Raw genomic sequence first — 26,383 nt, forward strand, 5'->3', positions numbered from 1 at the left:
TGTCAATGTTTAACATTGAAACTGCCTGTGTAAACATTTAGAATGGAAATCCTGTCTATAAACATAGGCTACAATGATACAGAGTGCAGTCTCTGGCTTGTAGGTAGTTCTGTGCAGTGGGTTTTTGAAGTCTCTCTTGCTAACTATGCTTATAAAAACACATATTCATCAACTGATGGACAATTTACTGGCAAGATATTGTTACTGAGGTTCAATGCATCAAAGAATAACAGTTTTTTTGTCAAGTCGTAGCTCAGTGGGTAGCACATGCTCAACTCTGAGTCAGAAAGTTGTAGGTTTGAGTCCCACTCCAGGGACTTGAGCACATAAATCTAGGCTGACACTCCCAGTGCAGTGCTGAGGGAGTGCTGCACTGTCGGAGGTGCCGTCTTTCAGTTAAGACGTTAAACCGAGGCCCCATCTGCTCTCAATGTGGACGTAAAAGATCCCATGGCACTATTTTGAAGAAGAGCAGGGGAGTTATCCCCGGTGTCCTGGCCAATAATTCTCCCTCAATCAACATAACAAAAAAACAGATTATACGGTATTATCATATTGCTGTTTGTGGGAGCTTGCTCTGTAGAAACAACAGTGACTACACTTCAAAAGCACTTAATTGGCTGTGAAGTCCGGTGGTTGTGAAAGGTGCTATATAAATGCAAGTATTTATTTCTTTCTTGCTAACATTACAGGTACAGATACAACCAATTTGGGATATACCTGCATTGGAGGCAGTTTAGAGAAGGTTCACGAGGTTGATTCCTAAGATGAGGGAGTTGTCTTATGAAGAAAGGTTGAGCAGGTTGGGCCTATACTCATTGGAGTTCAGAAGAATGAGAGGTGATCTTATTAAAACAAGATTTTGAGGGGGCTTAGGGTAGGTGCACAGAGGATGTTTCCCCTCATGGGAGAATCTAGAACTAGAGGGCATAGTGTCAGAATAAGGGGTCGCCCATTTAAAACAGAGATGAGGAGGAATTTCTTCAATCAGAGGGTCGTGAATCTTTGGAATTCTCTGCCCCAGAGAGCTGTGGAGGCTGGGTCATTGAATATATTCAAGGCTGAGATAGGCAGATTTTTGAACAATAAGGGAGTAAGGGGTATGGGGAGCGGGCGGGAAAGTGGGAGTTGAGGCCAAGATCAGATCAGCCATGATCTTATTGAATGGCAGAGCAGGCTCGAGGGACCAAATGGCCGACTCCTGCTCCTATTTCTTATGTTCATATGTTCTTATAAATGTCAGCAGTTTAATGCAGTAGTTTGACAGGCTGTTCCGCACACGGACTCAGAAGGTGACTGCGTGTAATTTGGGATGTAACCTTTAACTGCATAAGTTAAATACAAGGTAGGGTTCCCCATCTCAAATTAGTCAACACATTTCTGTCTCATACCTAGTTAGAGAAATTTACGTGTTGGAGTCCAGTTAAAGAAAAATTCCAATGGCGGTTTGTAGCGGAGGGCTGTTTAATGATTTATCTTTTGGGAAATCGTACTCAATGAAAGAATTGGCAACACAACTGACAAGTTACACCCCAATTTCTGCAAGATACCTTTGTAGTTATATACCTATATATACACACGTAAGATTAGGATTATGGTTTAATCTTATACGGTTGACGTTTTTGGCTTCCTAATACTGAATGAAATGGACAAAGTTATTCATTCCCAAGATGCTTTAGAATTTGATGCGTCAAGCAGCTGGTTTAGTTGACACTACTTTTCAACTCTTTGCTGAAACACAGAACGTTAGATTAGTGACTTGGTTTGTGGCCACTTATGAGTTAGTCACGGTTATAACAATGGTTAATAGGATATGAACATGTGGCATCTGTTGTTTTTCACGGAAATACTTGTTATTTTGAAGGAAATATATCCTTTCTAGGAGTCTTGTTCAATAACCCTAGTCATTGTTGCGTGATCGTTACTGACATTGTTTCGTGAGAACCCCACTATAAATATTCCAAGCTTTTCTGTACAATTTGTAGAGAAAATCAGCAGTGGAAGGAGCAACGATGAGTTCTCTACCAGTGAGGTATCACACGGTCGTTTTATTTCTCTGTAATATCTAAAGTTTAAAGATATTGTGTGTATTTGGACTTGGTCTCATACAGCAAAAGGATTTTTGCATCCATTACCTGGAGTCAGGTATGAGTGAAAGACTTGCATTTCTGTAGCGCCTTTCACGACCACCGGACGTCCCAAATCACTTTACAGCCAATGAAGTACTTTTGGAGTGTAGTCACTGTTGTAATGTGGGAAATGTGGCAGCCAATTTGCGCACAGTAAGTTCCCCCAAACAGCAATGTGATAATGACCAGATAATCTGTTTTTTGTTATGTTGATTGAGGGATAAGTATTGGCCCAAGACACGGGGGATAACTCCCCTGTTCTTCTTCGAAATAAAAACATAATAGGAGCAGGAGTAGGCCAATCGGTCCCTCGAGCCTGCTCCGCCATTCAATAAGATCATGGTTGATCTTCGACCTCAACTCCACTTTCCTGCACTATCCCCATATCCCTTGATATCCAAATAGTGCCGTGGGATCTTTTACATCCACCCAACAGAGCAGACGGGGCCCTAGTTTAATGTTTTATTACATTTCCGCAGATCACAAATATAAAGCATCAGGGAGACAGGTTGCAAAATGACATGCTTGTGCCCAAATACCAGAAAACCAACTATCCAAAAATTTAATCAGCTGCATACTGAAGATAGATCCATCTTTCCATTCGAATTGCACAGTCCCTCTGTGAAACATCAGTTAGAACGGCAACTTAGAACCGCAAAAAAGCAATTTATTGAAACTGTTTCTCTTCTCAAGGCATGCTTTACATCTTGCATGAGGATGCAAAGCTGGATGTATTTGCCTGTGCAAGCACTCAAATCATTCAACAAGCATTTTCTTACCAACGCCGTCACTAAACAAGTCCTCCATTTTACGTATAGTTACAGGACCACGACCCATTGGCAAACAAGTGGGTTGGATATGCTCAAGTTCTTCAGCAGGCGCATGGAACATCACCACCTCCAAGTTCCCTTCCAAGTTGCACACCATCCTGACTTGGAAATATATTGGCTGTTCCCTCATCGTCGCTGGGTCAAAATCCTGGAATTCCCTCCCTAACAACACTGTGGGAGCACCTTCAGCTCACGGAATGCCACCACCTTCTCAAGGACAATTAGGGATGGGCAATAAATGCTGGGCTTTGCCAGCAACACCCACATCCCATGAACGAAAAAAAATAAAAGTTCACCTCAGCACTCGGGGGGCGGGGGGGGGGGGGGGGAGAAATAAATCAGCGAGGGATCCCATTACTAAAGGCAAACTAGGAACTCCTGCTGGAAAGCATGCAAGTGTGTGTTGGCTGAGGACAGGAGTAGGCTCAGCTACGATGCCTCCCTTAGCTGAATGGCCAGGCAACATTCACTTTCTAGACACGCATGAAAAACGGCCATGCAGGTGTACTAACAGAGAGCAACCTGCAGATTGGCATCACAGCATTAACCTTCGAGGGGTAAAAATTTGAGGTGGAATTATTTTCCGAAGAACTGTAAATATTGTAATATTTAATCTCTTCAATGTTTTGTTCCAGTTCACCTCATGCAGTTCAATCGCACAATCTACAGCACACAAGGTACTCCCAAGAGATGCCACTTACAGACGATTCCGGGGCAACTGACCCCCACTATTTTGCACTCCGCAGGCAGTAAATTCTCCACTGTAGCTGCCACTTCTGCATCCTTGTTTTTCTTTGACGGCCCATCTCTCCTCTCTGTAGTATGCAATTGTTTAGAAAAAGGAAAGAGAATTACTAGCTATGGCCTAATATATGCATCCATGCAAGTACAGCATATGAAAAGGGGCCACGCTACAGGCAATGAAACCATTTTACATTACGCCAAATGTAAACAAACACATACTTTTAACAAATTAACAATATAAGGAACAAAACCATAAAAATGTTTTTAAACCTGAAGCAATTTGGTTAAACTTACCAGGGAGGAAAAGAGAGAAGTGATTAAACTAATAATTTCTCCCATCATCTCAAAAATGATACATGCCAATGTTAGAAAGAAAAGCAGCTCTGTCTAAACAGTTAAAGAAAGAAAGACTTGCATTTCTATAGCGCCTTCCACTACCACCGGAAGTCCCAAAGTGCTTTACAGCCATGAAGTACTTTTTGGAGTGTAATGTGGGAAACCCAGCAGCCAATTTGCACACAGCAAGCTCCCACAAATAGCAATGTGATAATGGCCAGATAATCTGTTTTTTTTTTAAGTGATGTTTGTTGAGGGATAAATATTGGGGGAAACTCCCCTGCTCTTCTTCAAAATTGTGCTATGGGATCTTTTGCGTCCACCTGAGAGGGCAGAAGGGTCCTGGGTTTAACGTCTCATCCGAAAGACGGCACCTCTGACAGCGCGGCGCTCCCTCAGCACTGCAGTGGGAGCGTCAGCCTAAATTTGTGTGCTCAAGTCCCTGGAGTGGGACTTGAACCCACAGCCTCTGACTCAGAGGTGAGAGTGCTACCCACTGAGCCACAGCTGACACAATAGAAATTTGTGATACATTAAAAATGATTGCATTAATCTATGAAATTCCTCAGTCTACTACTTCAACTGAATGTTTAATCTTTAAAATAAATGAGTTAATAAAATAACAGACGAAAGATTTCCATTGTGACTAATTGTACACGGCACGGTTTCCATCTGTAGCTGTCTTAAAGTAGCAGTGTGCAACTTCAGAATAATAAAATCAGACAGCGTGAAACCGTCATAAATCCCAAACACACTTGTTTCGGAGGTGGGAAAAAATATTTTTTGAGCAACTATTTCCAAAATAAAGCATTTGTAAGATAATGTTTTCCAGCTTGTATTTAATGGGCCTGAAATTTCTCTTCACAGCAGAGCACTCCATTTTTGTCCCCGCTATCATTTCACTGATGGAATTATGGGGAAGCACAGCTCTGAAGCATGGGAGTTAGTTAAAGGCCATTAATTAGGGAGTAGCACAGACAATGTCTGTTTTTTCATTCCCGTTAGTTTTAAGGAACGACCGCTTTACCCGGCGAGAGGCAAGAATGTGGAACTCGCGACCACAGGGAGTGGTTGAGGCGAATAACATAGATGCATTTAAGGGGAAGCTAGATAGGTACATGAGGGAAAAAGGAATAGAAGGGTATGCTGATAGGGTTAGATGAAGAGGGGTGGGAGGAGGCTCGAGTGGAATATAAACGAAAGTCCATATTAATGTTGCTATAAAAAAAAGTCATAAGTAATTTGTATCAAAATACAGTCACTTCTCTTAATTCAAACTTGCTCAATTCGAATTCACTGATAATTCAGAATGAAGTGTGTTATTTGCACGGCTTAACTGAGGGGACGCGACTGCTGCCAACGAACTGGAAGTAATTGCACATGCGCAGTTCATTTTTGTTTGTTTCTTGCCGCCCGATTCTCCAAAATGAAGAATTAAGAAGTGAATTTTTAAAATCTTGCTCAGTTGTAGTTTGATTTATTAGCTGTGTGAATTGTAGAATTGATTCAGGGTTGAACCACTTGTTTGAAAAGAGATTGTGATCTGCCTCCGTGTTTCTGATCAGCTAACAGCTCCCGCGTTGACAGCCCTGACAAGTGATACAGATCTCCATTCCTACTTGCGTCGTGCTGAATACGTTTAAGTTGCATTTGACACGTGGAGGGGGCACTGGTTCAAAATCAGCCCTCGTGATTCCTATAAATCAGCGGATTGCTTCAATTGACTTCAGTCTAGCGTGATGGCAACAGTCTAAACAGGTGTATCCCCTCGCATCCTCTTTCTCCTCCAAAAATCTTCGGCTCTTTAAATGAACATTTAGATTTTTACAATTCTAAAAAAATGTCACGGCCCCTTTGAACTCCTGAGCTAGGGTGGTTAGAGGGCTCTCGATTTCAGTAAAAAGCATTTTAACAGCGAAGCGATGTGGCTTCATCGCCACGGAGCTACACGAGCCGTGATTTGTTTTTAATTTGCCGGTTATTTTTTTTTAAATTTGCGCTGCTTCCAGTCGTTGTCAAGAGTCACTCCGTAATTGAAATTAAGAAATCATCTTGTTTATAATCCCCAAAAAGTATTTCACCTTTCTTTCGTCTGTTGGAGCTCTGTGCGCTGAAGGTGTCAGTGCCAGCCATGTAAAGTACTGTGTCTGGCAGTACATAGACCTCCTGTTCAAAAGAAAGACTTGCAGTAATATCAATAGAACACACTGTCCAAACGACAGAGCAGAAACATGCCCAGAACCAGCCTATGATCACAAGAGCAAGTCAAAAAAACAGCAAGGCAACGGGTGTTTTTTTAGAAAAAGGTTTTGTACTTGGAGATAGCATCGCTGATAGCTCCGACAGCTCAGCTGTACACAGGGTAACGTGGAAGTAATCCGGGACTGAAACGGGGAAGGTTCCCAATTTCCATCTTTAGTCCATGTTGAGTCCCATCACATTTCAAAGTGTCCAAATTATGTAGAAATAGAAAGAGATGCAGGCATTTTTGTGCTGTTTTTAATTCTGACCGGGAGCCAGAAATTATAAGCTCCATGCAATCAGCAAACCCCCTCTCACCAAACAGCAAATGGTTTGTTGGCCTTTATTACAGAGGGATTGGAGGACAAGAGTGAAGAATCTCACTGCAATTATATCAGATCCTGGTGAGGCCACACCTGGAATATTGTGTACAGTTTGGATCTCCTTACTCAAGGAAGGATACACTTGCCTTACCCAGTCCAGGGCTCACTGGACAGATCCCTGGGATGGGGGTATTGTCCTTTGAGGAGAGATTGAGTAGACTAGGCTTATATTCCTGAGAGTTTAGAAGAATGAGAGGTGATCTCATTGAAACATGGCTTGGCAGGATATATGCTGGGTGGATGTTTCCCCTAGCTGGGGAGCCTAGAGCCAGGCTTCACAGTCTCAGGATAAGGGGTCGGTCATTTAGGACTGGGATGAGGAGAAATTTCTTCACTCAGAGGGTTCTGAATCTTGGAATGTGGATGCTCAGTCGTTGAGAATATTCAAGACAGAGATCGATAGATTTTTGAATACTAAGGGAACCAAAGGATATGGAGACAGTGCAGGAAGATGGAATTGAGATAGATCCATCAACTTAATGAATGGTGGAGCAGGCTTGAGGGGCCGAATGGCCTGTTCCCATTTCTTACCTTCTTAAAATCTGACTGGCTTAAGACTTTGCTGCCTCAAAGGACGTATCATTTTAAACAGATCTCCATCTTAGCCGCAGAATATATTGTGTTTCATAACAACATGAATTCTATACTGTGTGACACGCATCATTGCACTTACTGTGAGCCAAGCCACGGGAGCTCTGCTGATCATTTAAAATAGTCTAAATTTAAATGAGTGCCCGCTGGCTTTGATGTCTGAGTTCCAATCGCAGCACATCAGTATGCACCGAGGATGGCAGCCATTAGGAACAGCGAGTGGAATTTGATGGAGGATAGTTCAATCATGTAGTAGTTACGCTACTGGGACTAGATGTCACGAGTTCAAATCCCACCTCGCTAAAGTGTGAAATTGCAGGCAATAAATTTGGTCATTTGTGGGCAGGCTACAAGAGAGGGGAAAGAAAATAGCTACCGGATTGTTGTAAAATCACAAACTGGTTCACGTAGGATATTGCTGCCCTGGCAACTTGGTTCTTCCCTTGATTTTGAAAAGCAAAGAAAAATGAAGAAAAACACAATTAACAGAAACTGACATTTATAGAGCACCTTCTATGTAGAAAAAAAACACCTCGATGATTCACAGGAGAAAACAAAATGGTCACCAAGTCAAAGAAAGGAAAAGGTTGACAAAAGCTAGTTTTGAGGAGACGGCGATGGAGAGCAGGGCAACTTAAGAGAAGGAATTCCAGAATGTTGTGCCTTGGCACCTGAAGGAACGGCTGCCAAAGGGAGGGAACGGACAAGAGCCTCGAGTCAGAGGAATGAAGGCTTAGTGCTCGGGGACATTGTAGGGCTGGAGAAGATTAGCGAGATAGGGAGGAGTGCAGCAGTGAAGAGATGTAAAAACAAGGACGAGGATTTTATATTTGTGGTGTTGGGGAACTGGCAGCCAATATAGGTGGTTGAGGACGGGGATGATGGACGAGCAGGGCCTAGTGTCGGATAGGACAAAGGCAACATTCAGATTCATCTGTGTTAATTGGCAATGAGATCATCATTTAATGTCAGCTTGACTCAGTTGGTAACCTTTTCATCCAAGGGGCAGAAGATTATGGATTTAAACCCTCTCCCGTCTTGAGCAAACAATCTGGGCTGATACTTTGGTTTACAAAATTTAGAGTAAATGTTCCCCTTCCCCTGCTAAGACTCAAATATCTGTTAGGTAAGGGCATCAAGGGATTATGGAGCAACGGCAGGTAAATGCAGCTGAGGTACAGGTCAGCTGTGATTTAACTGAATAGTGGAACAGGCTCGCAATGCTAAATGGCCTACTCCTGTTCCTGTTCAGCGTTTTAAATGTAGGAAAACATTCCAAGGCGCTTTACAGACATACAAATCAGGCAGAAATGCTACAAATCTTAAAACAGAAAATACTGGAACAAACTGTTAGAATGTGCTTTTTCTTGAATTCAACTTTACTGTTGGCCCATGACAAAGCTGCTGATAAAGAAATAATTTTGAAAAAAATTTGTTCCTGGGATGTGGGCATCGTCAGCAAGGCCGGCATTTATTGCCCATCCCTAATTGCCCTTGAGAAAGTGGTGGTGAGCCACCTTCTTGAACCGCTGCAGTCCGTGTGGTGAATGTACTCCCACAGTGCTGTTAGGGAGGGAATTCCAGGATTGTGACCCTGCGACGACAAAGAAACGGCCGATATATTTCCAAGTCGGGATGGTGTGTGATTTTGAGGGGAATGTGGAGGTGATTTCGATGCTCTTGTCCTTCTAGGCGGTAGAGGTCATGGGTTTGGGAGGTGCTGCCGAAGAAGCCTTGGCGAGTTGCTGCAGTGCATCCTGTAGATGGTGCACACTGCAGCCACGGTGCGCCGGTGGTGGAGGGAGTGAATGTTGAAGGTGATGGATGGGGTGCCAATATGAATTTATAAAGCGTCTTTCACAACCACAGGACATTACAACCAACAAAGTACTTTTGAAGTGAAGTCGCTGTTGTGATGTAGGAAATCATTATCATAGGCAGTCCCTCAAAATGAGGATGACTTGCTTCCACACCAAAAAAGGATAAGTTCACAGGTGTTCCAATGAAGGAACTAAAATTCCAGGTCCTGAACTACATCCTGAAGGGTGGAAGATGCCTGTGCGTGGATTTTTTTTAACGTGCGGTGGCCGTTGCACACCAGCCACCACACGGGCTTGACAGAGCTAGGCCTTGGTCCAGTGGCAAGGATTAACCAGGACGACTGGAGACCTGCTCTGCTGCACGGACCTAGTGCGCCCACATATCGCACAGTGTGGGCTGGGCCATGTTGCTCCTGGGCCCCTGACCCCGAACTCACGCCTCTCCCGGGCCCCGGTCACATCCCTCCACAATCTCTCGCCGCTCCTTCGCCCCGATCTCGCCGTTCCTGCTATGTTTGCCCACGCTCCAATCACCGACCTGGACCTTGACGACGTCGCTCTTTGCTGCCATCGCAGCTCGTGCTTCTCCCTGAAGTGGCATGACTCCACGCTGCTCCCAGGCCACTGCTCGCCGCTCCTTTTATGGCCCCGACCTGCCACTGGTATTCTCACGCAGATCGAGGCCTCCACGCTGCAGGAAATATATGCGGGCTAACTGGAATCCTGCATCACTTTTATATTTTACTAAATGTCCTAACAGTCTTAGCCTTTCACAGGAACAACGCACACCACTGACCTCCAAGTCAACAATCATTTTTTTCACCAGAAAGTGATAGCCATCATCGTCATCTATGTAGGACTGGCCTTTTGTGGAGATCCACGACAGCCTTTGATGCATCCTGATGACCCTCCGTGCACAGTCTCGCCACAGCCTGCATACCCTGAAACACAAATATTAAATGCTGAAATACGGTGTACGGCGGAATTAGTATTAAGAGGTCAGTACAGGCAAGAGATTTGTTACTGAACGGAAACTGGCTTTATTACTGCCTCTAGGATTTTGTATCCCGAATGGTGGAGATCAGACGACGTGACAAACAGCAAGTGTAGAAATCTGCACACTGCGCCAAGATTGCCCTAGAGATCAGAATGGAAAAAAATGACAGGCATTCTATTTCAAGCATCGTTTCCTCAAATAACAGGTTTCTGGCAAAATGAGCAAAACTTGTAGCGAGTTGAACAAATATTAGTGTTATCAATCCCAAATGAATGCTGCACTCCTAACACTCCAATGTTTAATGGGCTAGTACAGCACAGTGTGTGGTAACAGGCAATAAAGAGAAGGGCCCCAAATATGGTCCCTGATCTCAACCAGCTCTTGACTAGAGAAGGGTGGCGGAGAGTCTCAAATGATTCAAGTACAAAGTCATCCAGATTTGGTGCAGTTTTTTTTCCTGGCATGAAGACACAGAAACTTTGACACCTTCAACTGCGACGGTCTGTGGAATGTCCTCCTCTGTTTCGGATGCCCCCAAAAGTTCGTCACATGCAGGCCATGAGCCTTACCAACAGATTCATCACAGACCCAATCCACGTCTGGACCGGGGTCAAACAGGGCTGCGGCATCGCCCCAACCCTCTTCTCAATCTTTCTCGCCGGCATGCTCCATCTCGCAGTCAGCAAGCTCCCCGCTGGAGTGGAACTAAACTACAGAAGCAGTGGGAACCTGTTCAACCTGCGCCGTCTCCAGGCCAGATCCAAGACTACCCCAACCTCCGTCGTCGAGCTACAGTACGCGGACGACGCCTGCGTCTGCGCGCATACAGAGACTGAACTCCAGGACATAGCCGACGTATTTACTGAGGCGTACGAAAGCATGGGCCTTAGGCTAAACATCCATAAGACAAAGGTCCTCCACCAGCCTGACCTCACCGCACAGCACTGTCCCCCAGTCATCAAGATCCACGGCGCAGCCCTGGACACCGTGGACCACATCCCATATCTCGGGAGCCTCCTATCAACAAGAGCAGGCATCGACAACGAGATCCAACACCGCCTCCAGTGTGCCAGTGCAGCCTTCGGCCACCTGAGGAAAAGAGTGTTTGAAGACCAGACCCTCAAAACTGCCACCAAGCTCATGGTCTATAGGGCTGTAGATACCCGCCCTCCTGTATGGCTCAGAGACATGCACCATGTACAGCAGACACCACAAGTCGCTGGAGAAATATCACCAACGATGTCTCCGCAAGATCCTACAAATTCCCTGGGAGGACAGACGCACCAACATCAGCGTCCTCGGCCAGGCCAACATCCCTAGCATCGAAGCACTGACCACACTCGATCAGCTCCGCTGGGCAGGCCACATAGTCCGCATGCCAGACACGAGACTCCCAAAGCAAGCGCTCTACTCGAAGTTCCTTCGCGGCAAACAAGCCAAAGGTGGGCAGCGGAAACGTTACAAGGACACCCTCAAAGCCTCCCTGATAAAGTGTGACATCCCCACTGACACCTGGGAGTCCCTGGCCCAAGACAGCCCTAAGTGGAGGAAGTGCGTCCGAGAGGGCGCTGAGCACCTCGAGTCTCAACACCGAGAGCATGCAGAAACCAAGCGCAGGCAGCGGAAAAAGCGTGCGGCAAACCAGTCCCACCCACCCCTTCCCTCAACGACTATCTGTCCCACCTGTGACAGGGACTGTGACTCTCGTATTGGACTGTTCCGCCACCAAAGAACTCACTTCAGGAGTGGAAGCAAGTCTTCCTCAATTCCGAGGGACTGCCTATGATGATGACAGCACAGTGTGTGGTAACAGGCAATAAAGAGAAGGGCCCCAAATATGGCCCCTGATCTCAACCAGCTCTTGACTAGGGAAGGGTGGCGGAGAGTCTCAAATGATTCAAGTACAGAGTCATCTAGATTTGATGGTGTTTTTTTTCCTGGCATGAAGGCACAGCAACCAAGAACTAACCATCAGTACCCGTCAACTTACCCCATCAAGGGCACGGTAGCATAGTGGTTATGTTACTGGACTAGTAATCCAGAGTTCTGGATTGATAATCCAGAGTTCTGGATTGATAATCCAGAGACACAAGTTCAAATCCCACCACGGCAGCTGGGGAATTAAAATTCAGCTAATTAAATAAATCTGGAATAGAAACATAGAAAATAGGTGCAGGAATAGGCCATTCAGCCCTTCTAGCCTGCACCACCATTCAATGAGTTCATGGTGGAACATGCAACTTCAGTACTCCATTCCTGCTTTCTCGCCATACACCTTGATCTAACTCCTTTTTGAATATATTTAGTGAATTGGCCTCAACAACTTTCTGTGGTAGAGAATTCCACAGGTTCACCACTCTCTGGGTGAAGAAGTTTCTCCTCATCTCGGTCCTAAATGGCTTACCCCTTATCCTTAGACTGTGACCCCCTGGTTCTGGACTTCCCCAACATTGGGAACATTCTTCCTGCATCTAACCTGTCTAAACCCATCAGAATTTTACATGTTTCTATGAGATCCCCTCTCATTCTTCTGAACTCCAGTGAATACAAGCCCAGTTGATCCAGTCTTTCTTGATAGGTCAGTCCTGCCATCCTGGGAATCAGTCTGGTGAACCTTCGCTGCACTCCCTCAATAGCAAGAATGTCCTTCCTCAGGTTAGGAGACCAAAACTGTACACAATACTCCAGGTGTGGCCTCACCAAGGCCCTGTACAACTGTAGCAACACCTCCCTGCCCTTGTACTCAAATCCACTCGCTATGAAGGCCAACATGCCATTTGCTTTCTTAACCGCTTGCTGTACCTGCATGCCAGCCTTCAATGACTGATGTACCATGACACCCAGGTCTCGTTGCACCTCCCCTTTTCCTAATCTGTCACCATTCAGATAATAGTCTGTCTCTCTGTTTTTACCACCAAAGTGGATAACCTCACATTTATCCACATTATACTTCATCTGCCACGCATTTGCCCACTCACCTAACCTATCCAAGTCGCTCTGCAGCCTCATAGCATCCTCCTCGCAGCTCACACTGCCACCCAACTTAGTGTCATCCGCAAATTTGGAGATACTACATTTAATCCCCTCGTCTACATCATTAATGTACAGTGTAAACAGCTGGGGCCCCAGCACAGAACCTTGCGGTACCCCACTAGTCACTGCCTGCCATTCTGAAAAGTCCCCATTTACTCCTACTCTTTGCTTCCTGTCTGACAACCAGTTCTCAATCCATGTCAGCACACTACCCCCAATCCCATGTGCTTTAACTTTGCACATTAATCTCTTGTGTGGGACCTTGTCGAAAGCTTTCTGAAAGTCCAAATATACCACATCAACTGGTTCTCCCTTGTCCACTCTACTGGAAACATCCTCAAAAAATTCCAGAAGATTTGTCAAGCATGATTTCCCTTGACAAATCTTCTGGAATTCAAAGCTAGTATCAGTAATGGTGATCATGAATCTACTGGATTCTTGTAAAAACTCAACTGGTTCACTAATGTCCTTTAGGGAAGGAAATCTGCTGCCCTTACCCAGTCTGGCCTACATGTGACTCCAGACCCACAGCAATATGGTTGACTCTGAAATGGCCCAGCGAGCCACTCTGTTGTACCAAACTGCTGCTGTGGCAGCTCACCACCACTTTCACAGGGGCAATTAGGGATGGGCAATAAATGCCGGCCTTGCCAGTGATGACCACATCCCAGGAACAAATTTTTTTTTTTTTTAAATCATAGAAGTGTCAACATCGAGGGGAATACTGATCTTGAGTACCAAACATTTGTACTGAGGGTCATACTCCTCCAGCAATGTGATTTTTAATTTGTTGGCAGAAAAGCTTACCCCAGCAATGGCACAAACCAAAGAGTAAGTTGACAAACCTGGTGAAAGAGCCTTTGCAGCAATTCCTTTCTTTTGCCGGCAATGGCACTTCACCCTGTGAAACTACCTCCCACTCAGGCTGACTGTGTCTCCAAGTGTACTGAAGGCAGATTGCTATGCAACAGGAATACAAATTGAAAACTTCAGCACCCGAAAAGAGAGATACAGATTAATAGTTTGGGATGGGGTCTGTCTGATGTTGGGCCTCCCAGCCATGACTGGGAACAGTGAGACACAGGGAATTGGGGAGTAACATGGGGAAATAGGGAGATATGGGACCATATGGGAAGCAGTGAGACAAGGGGTATACAGAGGTGGGGGTTGGCGGGGGGGGCGTGGGGCAACATGACGAGAGAGCATCAGAGACCAATAAGATAGATGGTTGGGGCAACTACAGTCAGACATGAGCCAATGATAGGTGGAATGCTTGCAGCAAGAAAGGATTTTGAGAGACGGGGTATGGGGGGGCGGGGTGCAATGACAATAAGAGGACATAGAGCAGCATCAGGTTTTTAGTAACACAAGAGGACATGGGACAGTGGGACAATGGATGGCAGGACAACATGGGGTACGTAGGCACCATCAAAAGAGGTGCAATGACTGAGATGCAAACACACCCAAGTCAAAAGAGGACCTATTGCTGACCAGGACGTAGAACACATAACAGCGCATGAGCAGAGGTTAAGTTGCCATGGGAACAATAGAACACATAAGAGGACAGTGAGAAATGAGTCATATGAGGCAAAGACCAGCACGATGCAGAGAAAGAAGTTTACATCCTACATCCCATGGGCAGTGCCTAATATATATATACATAAATATATATATACACATACATACAGGTGTGTGCTTATGCCCTGCAGATAAAATGTCTCAGCACGATATGAAGAGCATGGGAAGTTCTCAAAACGGTTTGGTTATTTACTGTTTGTTGGATCTTGCTGTGCGTAAATTGGCTGCAGCATTTGGCTACATGACAACAGTAACTTCGCTTGCAAAGTAACTCATCGCTGTGAGCTGCTTTGGGGCTCTGGAGGATGAGAGAGGCGCTATATCAATGCAAGGCCTTTCTTCTTTTTCTCTTTCTGTCTACCTCCATTGTATAAGCATTTATCAGTGGATTGACAGCATTTAATCCACTGATACTCCTCCTGGACTCTGGCCTCATCCTCCAGAGGGAATGGGGGCTCTGACCCCTGAGTTGGGAGGGTGGGGGGTCAGAGGGGTGTATGCCAGGCTGAGGAGGGGGAGGGGGGGCTGGGTGCCCAGGGGAGAGGGCAGTAGCCAGGGGTGGGCCAAAGGCAGCTACCGGGGGGGGGGGGGGGGGGGGTTGTTCCAGGGGAGGGGGCGGGTTGCCAGGGCGGGTAGCCAGGGGGAGGGGCTGGTTGCTGGGGAGAGTTGCCAGGGGAGAGGCCTGTTTGCCAGGGGAGGGGGCTGGTTGCCAGGGGAGGGGGACTAGTTGCTGGGGCGGGTTGCCAGGGGAGGGGGCTGGTTGGCAGTGAGGGGTGATGGTTGTCAGGGGATGGGGCGGGTTGCCAGGGGAGGGGTGATGGTTACCGGGGATGGTTGCCAGGGGAGGGGGATGGTTGCTAGGGGAGGGGGACTAGTTGCTGGGGCGGGTTGCCAGGGGAGGGGGCTGGTTGCCAGGGGAGGGGTGATGGTTACCGGGGATGGTTGCCAGGGGATGGGGCGGGTTGCCTGGGGGAGGGGGATGGTTGCCAGGGGCGGTTACCTGGCGCTCCTGTGCAGCGATTTAGTGGGCAGGAAGGTGAGGATGCGCTCCACCACCTCGGCCACGTTGCTGAGCACCGAGCTGCCGCTCCTCAGGTGGGCGATGTCCATGGCGCGGTCCGGTGGTGCTCGGGCTCCGGGCCTGCGGGCCAGGGGGTCACGTGGCGGCTCCTGATGACGCAGGCGCGTTGGCTGCGGGGCGGTGACGTCAACCGCGAGGAGACTGCGCACGCGCGCTCAATTGGCGCATGCGCAGAGCGCACATCCAGAAGTGCCTGTTCCATGGAGCCAGTGCTGGGAGCTCACACAACACAAGGAATAGATGCAGGAGTAGGTCATTGGCCTCTCGAGCCTGCACCACCATTCAATATCATGGCTGATCATTCCCTCAGTACCCCTTTCCTGCTTTCTCTCCAAACCCCTGATCCCTTTAGCCGTAAGGGCCACATCTAACTCCCTTTTGAATATATCTAACAAACTGGCCTCAACAACTCTCTGCGGTAGGGAATTCCACAGGTTCACAATTCTCTGGGTGAAGAAGTTTCTCCTCATCTCGGTCCTAAATGGCTTACCCCTTATCCTTAGACTGTGACCCCTGGTTCTGGACTTCCCCAACATTGGGAACATTCTTCCTGCATCTAACCTGTCCTGTCCCATCAGAATTTATTGTTTCTATGAGATCCCCTCTCATCCTTCTAAACTTCAGTGAATAAAGGCCCAGTCGATCCAGTCTCTCCTCATATGTCAGTCCTGCCATCCCGGGAATCAGTCTGGTGAACCTTCGCTGCATTCCCTCAATAGCAAGAACGTCCTTCCTCAGATTAGGAGACCAAAACTGAACACAATATTCCAGGTGAGGCCTCACCAAGGCCCTGTACAACTGCAGTAAGACCTCCCTGCTCCTATACTCAAATCCCCTAGCTATGAAGGCCAACATACTATTTGCCTTCTTCACCTGCTGTACCTGCATGCCACCTTTCAATGACTGATGTACCATAACACCCAGGTCTCGTTGCATCTCCCCTTTTCCTAATCTGCTGCCATTCAGATAATATTCTGCCTTCGTGTTTTTGTCACCAAAGTGGATAACCTCACATTTATCCACATTATACTGCATCTGCCACACGTTTGCCCACTCACCTAACCTGTCCAAGTCACCCTGCAGTCTCTTAGCATCCTCCCCACAGCTCACACCGCCACCCAGCTTAGTGTCATCTGCAAACTTGGAGATATTACACTCAATTCCCTCATCCAAATCATTAATGTATATTGTAAATAGCTGGGGTCCCAGCACTGAGCCCTGCGGCACCCCACTCGTCACTGCCTGCCATTCTGAAAAGGACCCATTTATCCCGACTCTCTACTTCCCGTCTGCCAACCAGTTCTCTATCCACGTCAGTAAACTATCCCCAATACCATGTGCTTTAATTTTGCACACCAATCTCTTGTGTGGGACCTTGTCAAAAGCCTTTTGAAAGTCCAAATACACCACATCCACTGGTTCTCCCTTGTCCACTCTACCAGTTACATCCTCAAAAAATTCTAGAAGATTTGTCAAGCATGATTTCCCTTTCATAAATCCATGCTGACTTGGACCGATCCCGTCACTGCTTACCAAAAGCGCTGCTATTTCATCTTTAATAATTGATTCCAACATTTTCCCCAGTACCGATGTCAGGCTAACCAGTCTATAATTACCCGTTTTCTCTCTCCCTCCTTTCTTAAAAAGTGGTGTTACATTAGCTACCTTCCAGTCCATAGGAACTGATCCAGAGTCGATAGACTGTTGGAAAATGATCACCAATGCATCCACTATTTCTAGGGCCACTTCCTTAAGTACTCTGGAACATTCTTCCTGCCTGAGACTCAACATCCACAGCCCTCTGGGGCAGAGAATTCCAAAGATTCACAACCCTCTGGGCGAAGAAATTCCTCCTCATCTCAGCCAACCCCTTATCCTGAGACTGTGACCCCTGGTTCTAGACAGTTCAGCCCAAGGGAAACATCCTCCCGGCATCTACCCTGTCAAACCCACCTGGAATCTCTCATTTTTCTAAACTCCAGAGAGAGTACAGGCCCAACCTATTCAACCTCATTCTCTCCACATTCTCTCCATTGTAGTTAGTCCCAAAACCTCAGCCTAAACTAACTTTCCTACTGACAGCAATTTGTTTGCAGGCACCAAACAAACCTCCACTGCAGTCTATGATGACCGACAAATCCCCTGGGAGGACAGATGCACCAACATTAGCGTCCTCGACCAGGCCAACATCCCCAGCATCAAAGCACTGACCACACTCGACCAGCTCCGCTGGGCAGGCCACACTGTCCGCATGCCAGACACAAGACTCCCAAAGCAAGCGCTCTTCTCGGAACCCCTTCACGGGCAAACGAGCCAAAGGCGGGCAGAGGAAACGTTACAGGGACACCCTCAAAGCCTCCCTGATAAAGTGCAACATCCCCACTGACACCTGGGAGTCCCTGGCCAAAGACCGCCCTAAGTGGAGGAAATGCATCCGGGAGGGCGCTGAGCACCTTAAGTCTCATCACTGAGAGCATGCAGAAACCAAGCGCAGGCAGCGGAAAGAGCGTGCGGCAAACCAGTCCCACCCACCCCTTCCCTCAACGACTATCTGTCCCACCTGTGACAGGGGCTGTGGCTCTCGTATTGGAATGTTCAGCCATCAAAAACTCATTTCAGAAGTGGAAGCAAGTCTTCCTCGATTCCGAGGGACTGCCTACGATGATGATGGTACCTATGATGCCATAAATCTCACACGTGCACACCTCTCCCGTTGTGATCCAACATATTACAGGATGACATTAATAAACCTGCAGAATTGGCATATAATTGACAAATGAAGTTCAACACAGACAAATGTGAAGTGGCAGGTCGGGAGGCGGCCATGGGCAGCGTGGAGGCATACTACTTCAAGGTACAGCGCGAGCTGGTGCAGGAGGGCATCGGCTGTGAAGAGTGACACCATCAAGATCCAGGTGGGTGATTGGAGCGTGGGCAGATACAGCAGGAGCGGCAAGAGACTGTAGAGGGACGTGATCGGGGCCCAGGGGAGGTGCGAGTTAGGAGCCCAGGGGCAGCACAGGCCAGCGCACACTGCGATATGTGTGCGCACTAGGCCCGTGCAGCAGAGCTGGTCTCCAGTCGCCTTGATTAACCCTTGCCACTGGACCAAGACCTAACTCTGTCAAGCCTGTGTGGTGGCTGGTGTGCAACGACCACCCCACGTTAAAAAAAATCCACGCACAGGCATCTTCCACCCTTCAGGATGTAGTTCAGGTCCTTCATTGAAACACCTGTGAACTCGTCTTTTTTTTGTCGTGGAAGCAAGTCATCCTCGTTTCGAGGGACCGCCTATGATGATGATTACATTTTGGGAGGAAAAATAGGGAGGTCATTTATTACTTGGAGGGTGCGAGTCTGATGGGGTAGAGAAACAAGGGGATCTCAGAGTACAAATACACATATCACTAAAAGTTGCAACACAGGTTAACAAGGGCATAAAAAAGCAAACCAACCAAGGGTTTATTTCTAGAGGTATAGAATTAAACAGTAGGGAAGTTGTGCTAAACCTGTATCGAATCTTGGTTAGACCACACTTGGAGTACTGCGTACAGTTCTGGTCGCCATATTGTAAAAGGATATAGAGGAGAGGGTGCAGAGAAGATTTACAAGGATGATACCAGAAATACATATCAGGAAAGGATGAACAAGCTGCGTCTCTTGAAAAATGAAGGCTGAGGAGTGACCTAATAGAAAGAAAGAAAGACTTGGATTTATATAGTGTCTTTCACGACCACCGGACGTCTCAAAATGAGGAAAGACGGGAGAAGGCTCGATTGGAGCATAAACGCCGGCATGGGCTGGTTGGGCCGAACGGCCTGTTTCTGTGCCGTACATCCTGTGTAATCCTATATAATATTCAATTCCTAAATCCTTGTCCTTCTTTAGACCTCCCTTGGCCTTTGTTCCATTCTGCCTCTGCAAACCTCCTTCAGCCTTGCCTGTGCCACGTAGTCATCCAACTCTGACCTCTGATTTATATAGGATTACTTAGGATATACGACACGGAAACATTGGCCCCCGATTTCATGCCGGCCAGCTCGCTTCCTTCACCTCGAGCCTTTCCAGTGCCTTCCCGCTGCTCCGTGGCCCCCGATTTCGTGCCGGTCTAGGTCCGCTCCAAATCCCGCCCCTAGCCCAGGCTGAATGGCCTCCGATTTACTTACCTGTGCCGATTTCTTTAACTCTCCGCAAGGGCTTTCTCGGGAGGCCACATATGCTGGCCTAAGTAGAAATGGAGTAACTATCAGCTGGCCAAAGTTCCCTAAATGGCCAGAATTGGCGTAGGTGGCTGGTAACGCCCCCTTTTGAGAAAAAAAAACGTACCTAAAAAAAAACATAACTAACTGAGTTACGTTGGTGCAAATTGATTGGGGAAACTGGGGATTTTTAACTTAGGCCAGAAGAAGCAGCCTACTCCAAAAAAAAACGGTGCAAATACTGGGGAAAATTGAGCCCACAGATTCTATGATTCTATGTATGATCACATAGATGGATTTTGAGAAAGGCAGGAAGAGATGACTTGAGGCAGGATAGGGGTTTGGGAGATGGTTCATAGAATCCTAGACTCATGGAAATTTACAGCACAGAAGGAGGCCATTCGGCCCATCGTGCCTGTGCCAGTCAAAAAGAGCTATCCAGTCTCATCCCACTTTCCAGCTCGTGGTCCGTATCCTTGGATGTGCACTTAAAAAGCCGTGATCTACAGGGCTACGGACCAAGAGCTGGAAAGTGGGATTAGGCTGGGTAGCTCTTTTTCGTCCGACACGGACACGATGGGCCGAGTGGCCTCCTTTAGTGTCGTAATTTTCTCTGATTCTTGCTGCTTACGGCACTTCATGTGCACATCCAAGTACTTTTTAAATGTGGTGAGTGTTTCTGCCTCTACCACCCTTTCAGACCGTGAGTTCCAGACCCCCACCACCCTCTGGGTGAAAAAGTTCTCCTCAACCCCCCCTCCAATCCTTCTATAGGTTGAGTGTCTGAAATCCAGAGTTCCGAAACCCGGAATGTTCCGGAATCTGGACACCAGGCCGATCCGCGGCGGGGTCATCCGGAATCCGGAAAATGTTCCGGAATCCGGACATTTTTTTAAGCCGAATTAACCACTGAAAACGAATTTTAAAAATTAAAACTTTAACATACCTTTTTTGCAAGTCTTCAAAGCATGTTTCCAGATTTCGGATGCTCCATCTGTAACAATTACTTTTAAATCTATGCCCCTGGTTATTGACCTCTCGACTAGGGATGAGATTGTGTTGGGAAAAGTGGTGGAAGGAGAAACAAGGGATCCATGTCATGTCTGGCATAAGAACATAAGAAACAAGAGCAGGAAGTAGACCATACGGTCCCTCGAGCCTGCTCCGCCATTCAATAAGATCATGGCTGATCTAATCATGGACTCAGCTCCACTTCCCTGCCCGCTCCCCATAACCCCTTATCCCCTTATCGTTTAAGAACCTGTCCATTTCCGTCTCAAATTTATTCAATGTCCCAGCCGCCACAGCTCTCCGAGGCAGCGAATTCCTAAGATCCACAACCCTCTGAGAGAAGAAATTTCTCCTCATCTCTGTTCCACATGGGCAGAGCAGGTCTCCAGTCGTCCTGGTTAACCCTTGCCACTGGACCAAGACCTAGCTCTGTCAAGCCCCGTGTGGTGGCTGATGTGCAACGGCCACCACACGTTAAAAGAATCCACGCACAGGCATCTTCCACCCTTCAATCGGAGTTCAGGACTGGAATATCGGATGGGACACAGGTCCTTCCAATCCAGCCTATCTAGGCCCCTCATAATTCTATACACCCCAAATACGCCTCTCCTCAGCCTATTCTGTTCCAAACCAAAAAAAAAAGACGAGGGTTGAGACAGCTCAAATCGGTGGTACAGCGGAGGGAGGAGAGGATGCACAGGAGGACAGAGTTGGAGGACCAAGGGACTGTGGATTGGATATATCGCTGTAGGAGGTCACCGAGGTAGAGTGGGCTGAGGTTACGGAGGGAGCTGTGGACAAGAACAAGTAGTGACTAACTTGCTTTTTATTTTTAGCTGGGTAACACGGTGTTTTATAAACATACTTGTCTCAGCAGGTTTGCTACATTTAGTCTTTTCTGCTGATTTGATTTTTTCTATATCTACATAAGTGACTGAACAATAAATTTAATTATAGCAGAATTTATTTCACAATCTTGCAACACCAATATTGCTAAATGCAGAAAACGGCCGCTATATAGCCAGAATAAATGAACAGTGTAGAACATGCTGAAAATTGTTTTCAAACTTTATCGATTTCCCCCCCTGATAGTTCAGCGGGTTCAAGCAGTGAACAGCTGAGTGTAGAGACCAGGAGGGTCCCGGATTGGAGGTCAGGCAGTACTGTATTAGCTGATGTTAGACTGGGTTGGCGATAGGGCACTACAATTGGCCTAAGCACCCTGGTTTAGCGACTGGACGGTGAGCTCAGAACTTCCAATTCCGGATTGCCTTCCAGTGACCCCTCCCCACGGTAGAATGTGTGGATGTCCCGATGAGGACAGGATCAGTCACAGCTGCAGTGTTCCTCGAGAAAAATAGCCCGCCAACACTCCCGATCTAATCTCACACGTTAATGCCTACTTGGGCAGGGCATAAAAAGACCAGCAGCTCCTAAGTAGCTAGTGCCAGCCGTGGCTCAGTGAGCAGCACTCGTGCCTCTGAGTCATAAGAACATAAGAAATAGGAGCAGGAGTTGGCCATTCGGCCCCTCGAGCCTGCTCCGCCATTCAATACGATCATGGCTGATCCGATCAGGGACTCAGGTCCACTTCCCTACCCGCGCCTCATAACCCCTTATGAGGGGGCTTGACAAGGTGGATGCACAGAGGATGTTTCCGCTGATAGGGGAGACTAGAACTAGGGGGCATAATCTTAGAATAAGGGGCCGCCCATTTAAAACTGAGATGAGCAGGAATTTCTTCTCTTAGAGGGTTGTAAATCTGTGGAATTTGCTGCCTCAAAGAGCTGTGGAAGCTGGGACATTGAATGCATTTAAGACAGAGATAGACAGAGTCAGAAGGTTGTAGATTCAAGTCCCACTCCAGCGACTTAAGCACAAAAATCCAGGCTGACACTCCACTGCAGTACTGATGGAGTGCTGCACTGTCAGAGGTGCCATCCTTCAGCTGAGAGGTTTTGTGGCTCCAAGCTACGCTTGAAGATCGAAAGCTTGGAGGGTCCTGTCTCAGAGAGGTACAGCGGTCTCCTGGACAAGGTGAAAGAGAGACAGAGGCATGGTTTTCTCTAAGCTGCGTGGCCATGCAGTACTCTGCCGGTCCTGCACACCCCGGGGACTGGCTTTGGGCAGCACTCTCGCCTCTGAGTCAGAAGGTTGTGGGTTCAAGTCCCACTCCAGGAACTTGAGCACATAAATCTTGGCTGACACTCCCAGTGCAGTGCTGAGGGAGCACCGCACTGTCGGAGGTGACGTCTTTCGGATGAGACATTAAACCGAGGCCCCGTTGGCACTATTTTGAAGAAGAGCAGGGGAGTTATCCCCAGTGTCCTGGAGCCAATATTTATCCCTCAATCAACATGACAAAAAAAACTGATTATCTGGTCATTATCACATTGCTGTTTATGGGAGCTTGCTGTGCGCAAATTGGCTGCCGCGTTTCCCACATCAGTGGTTACACTTCCAAAAGTTCTTCATTAACTGCAAAGCACTTTGAGACGTTCGGTGGTCGTGAAAGAAGCTATATAAATACAAGTCTTTCTTTTTCCATGTATGTGTAAACCTGTAAAGTAATGCGTGCGCCGCCCAAAAATACCAGGGGCGAATATTGGACAGAGCTGTACCCTGCTAAGAATGCAGAACGCCTTCAGAAAAGGAGGAAGAAATGAAAAATCGCGTAAGAAAACCATAATTGCAGGCAATGAAATTACAGATAACCTTGACAACACAATGACTTTTCACTAAAAGTACAGATACAATTACTTGATGCCTGATCCTGCGTCTCATCAATCTGCAGGAAGCAGCTATTAAGATGAACTCTGGAGAACTAATTAGAAAGAATGCTGCTCCTGTGGAGAAAATTGTTCCCGTATATGATTTCCATTCATAATACATTTAAATTGATCTAATTACATTCACATCTCTCAGAATGGTAAAAGCTAATATGCAAATGAAAAATTAAATTTCATACCGGATTAAGCACTTAGTCAACCCTTATTATGCACGCTGTTTTATCCCTCATCTACTTTATTGGCTAGCAGGTCCACGCAAATCAGCCTTGATCTAATTGAATGGTGAAGCAGGCTCGAGGGGCTGAACTGCCTACTCCTGCTCCTAATGCTCCGAAACCTTCCACCATGTAGTGTCAGCTGTGGCTCAGTGGGTAACACTCTTGCCTCTGAGTCAGAAGGTTTATGTGGTTCAAATCCCACTCCAGGGACTTGAGTACAAAAAAACCTAGGTTGGCACTTCCAGTGCAATGCTGAGGAAGTGCTGCACTGTCGGAGGTGCTGTCTTTTGGATGAGATGTTAAACCAAGGTCCTGTCTGCTCTCTCAAGTGGATGTAAAAGATCCCATGGCATTATTTTGAAGAAGAGCAGGGGAGTTAGTGCTGGCCAATATTTATCCCTCAATCAACAAAACAAAAAAACAGGTTATCTGGTTGTTGTGTATGCAATAACTCAAAAGATTGAATACTGTAGACTCCGAAAGCTGCCTCTACTTTATTAGGGCCCGAAGTGATCACATTACAAGATGGCTGACCTTTTATACTTGCGCACAGCCCAATGACCTCTGACAGTGGCGCCACCTGGTGGTTAATAAAGGTGGACAATATCCCTCTTTAAGATATTAGTAACGGTCTTTTTACAAATTGAGATGGTCTGGGGCTTTCTGCTGGAGTTGAACGTCTCAGTTCAATTCCAGCCTTGGGCGAGCGTTCAGAGTCTGTTATGACTGGGACTGGGTAACCGATCTGATGGGAGTGGCTATGACCACATCAGGGATTGAAAGTCAAGATTCATTGACCATGTCAGGGATTGAAAGTGCAGATTTATTGATGACAGTGGAGTCCTCTGATGACTGAGGGTAGGTTGGTTGGTCACTGATTATGTCTTCTTCAGACTATTCCGGTTCATCCGTGTGCCGCAGCTTTATCTGATCAACATGTTTCCTGCATGTCTGCCCATTCTTGAGCTTGACGACAAACACTCTGTTACCCTCCTTGGCCGTGACAGTACCGGTGATCCATTTGGGACCTTGACCATAATTCAGTACATACACAGGATCATTGACAGAAATGTTGCATGACACAGTAGTGCAATCATGATACCCTTGCTGACTTTGTTGTGTGTGTAAGCACTCTAGTAATGACTCCATGAGGTAAGGTATTGTATTTGAACTGTGGTGACCGTAGTCCATTTATTGCAGCTCCTGGTACAGCATGGTGAGCTCCCTTTTATACCTGGTTACCTGTCATGTACAGGTGACCCCTGGATCTCCACCAGTTGCACCCTCTGGTGGTCCAAGCACAGTGTATACAGTGTGAAGATACATCCAGTAGTCTTATGTAACTGTACATTGGGTGTACAGGGAGTATACTTATATTATACATACACAACATCACTCACCCCTAGTGCCACTGGCCTTTGCATTGTGTGCTCTGGTCCTAGACTTGAGTGCCCTTGCACCTTGTCTATGCTTTGGCTTGGCTCTCTCCCTGTTGACCCCCAAGTCCTTATTGCCACAACATTGGGAGATGGTCAGCAGTGGACGGTTTGAGGTTGCAGTGGGGGTTGAGTGGGTTCTGGGTGTGATCCATATATGTCCATGGCTACATACATCCATCTTCCCCCCCCCATACATAGACCATTTGTGTGGCTCAACACCTGCATGTGCATACATGTACAGAAAGAATGAACAGAAAAAATATAGGATTAATTACATCACTGGTTGGGTTCTGCAGTAGTGGAACAAGTACATTTTACAGGTAAGGTACATACGTGGTATCACAGTCTTGCCCCTGGGTTGTGTAGGTGCAGGTGGGTGAGGACGTTAGTTCCAGAGTAACCGGACTGTGTCCCGGTTGTCTGATGGTGGCGCTGTGTCCCCTGCCAGCTGGGTGGGCTTGGATCGCTCACCTGGCTGAGTCTCGGGGCACTTGCCGTTGTGTAGTGGTGGGCAGAGCCACAGGAATGTGTGGCCTCCCTGTCCTCCTTTGAGGGTTGAGGTATCTCTTCGCTGTCCTTCAGCGATAGTGGGAGCCTGGTCATCCTAGGTCCCATTGGGAGAACTGGAGGGTGCTAGCCTCTTTCTCCCGGTACTGGCCCTGGTGGCCAGAGAGGTAGAGCCGATCAGGGGCAGGGTACCTGTAGTGGTGCCTTTGCCGTCCTCTGATCGCTGGCCCTGCAGCTGGTATGCTCCCTCTGTGTGTGGCCACGCTCCCTCTGGGGCATCACATTGGTCCCGGAGGTGCATGCTATATGGTCAGGTAGCTCGCTGGACCTGGGTGCTTCCAACGGGAGGTTGCCCTTGGTTTTGTCGGCATACATGTAGAACCCGGCATCGCAGATCATCACTTCATTTACTGCATTTACTGTCATAATACATTGGTTACGACCGCAATCATCTGAC

At 47.2% G+C, this 26,383-nt stretch overlaps 1 protein-coding gene across 1 annotated transcript in view; it reads right to left on the reverse strand.

Annotated features, from left to right (window-relative positions):
- fbxo22 (F-box protein 22) overlaps nucleotides 1-15,873 on the reverse strand; it is a 34,848-nt gene extending 18,975 nt beyond the window's left edge. The window contains exons 1-4 of the mRNA XM_070865011.1: nucleotides 15,683-15,873; nucleotides 9,871-10,015; nucleotides 6,121-6,205; nucleotides 3,661-3,774 (exon numbers count right to left, since the gene is read on the reverse strand). Of these exons, the coding sequence (XP_070721112.1) occupies nucleotides 3,661-3,774; nucleotides 6,121-6,205; nucleotides 9,871-10,015; nucleotides 15,683-15,792 (454 nt within the window). The 5' untranslated portion in view covers nucleotides 15,793-15,873. The remainder of the gene's footprint in view (nucleotides 1-3,660; nucleotides 3,775-6,120; nucleotides 6,206-9,870; nucleotides 10,016-15,682) is intronic.
- Nucleotides 15,874-26,383: the final 10,510 nt, after the last annotated feature.

Source organism: Pristiophorus japonicus, chromosome 21, assembly GCF_044704955.1.
Source record: "Pristiophorus japonicus isolate sPriJap1 chromosome 21, sPriJap1.hap1, whole genome shotgun sequence".
In the NCBI taxonomy this organism is placed as follows: Eukaryota; Metazoa; Chordata; class Chondrichthyes; family Pristiophoridae; genus Pristiophorus; species Pristiophorus japonicus.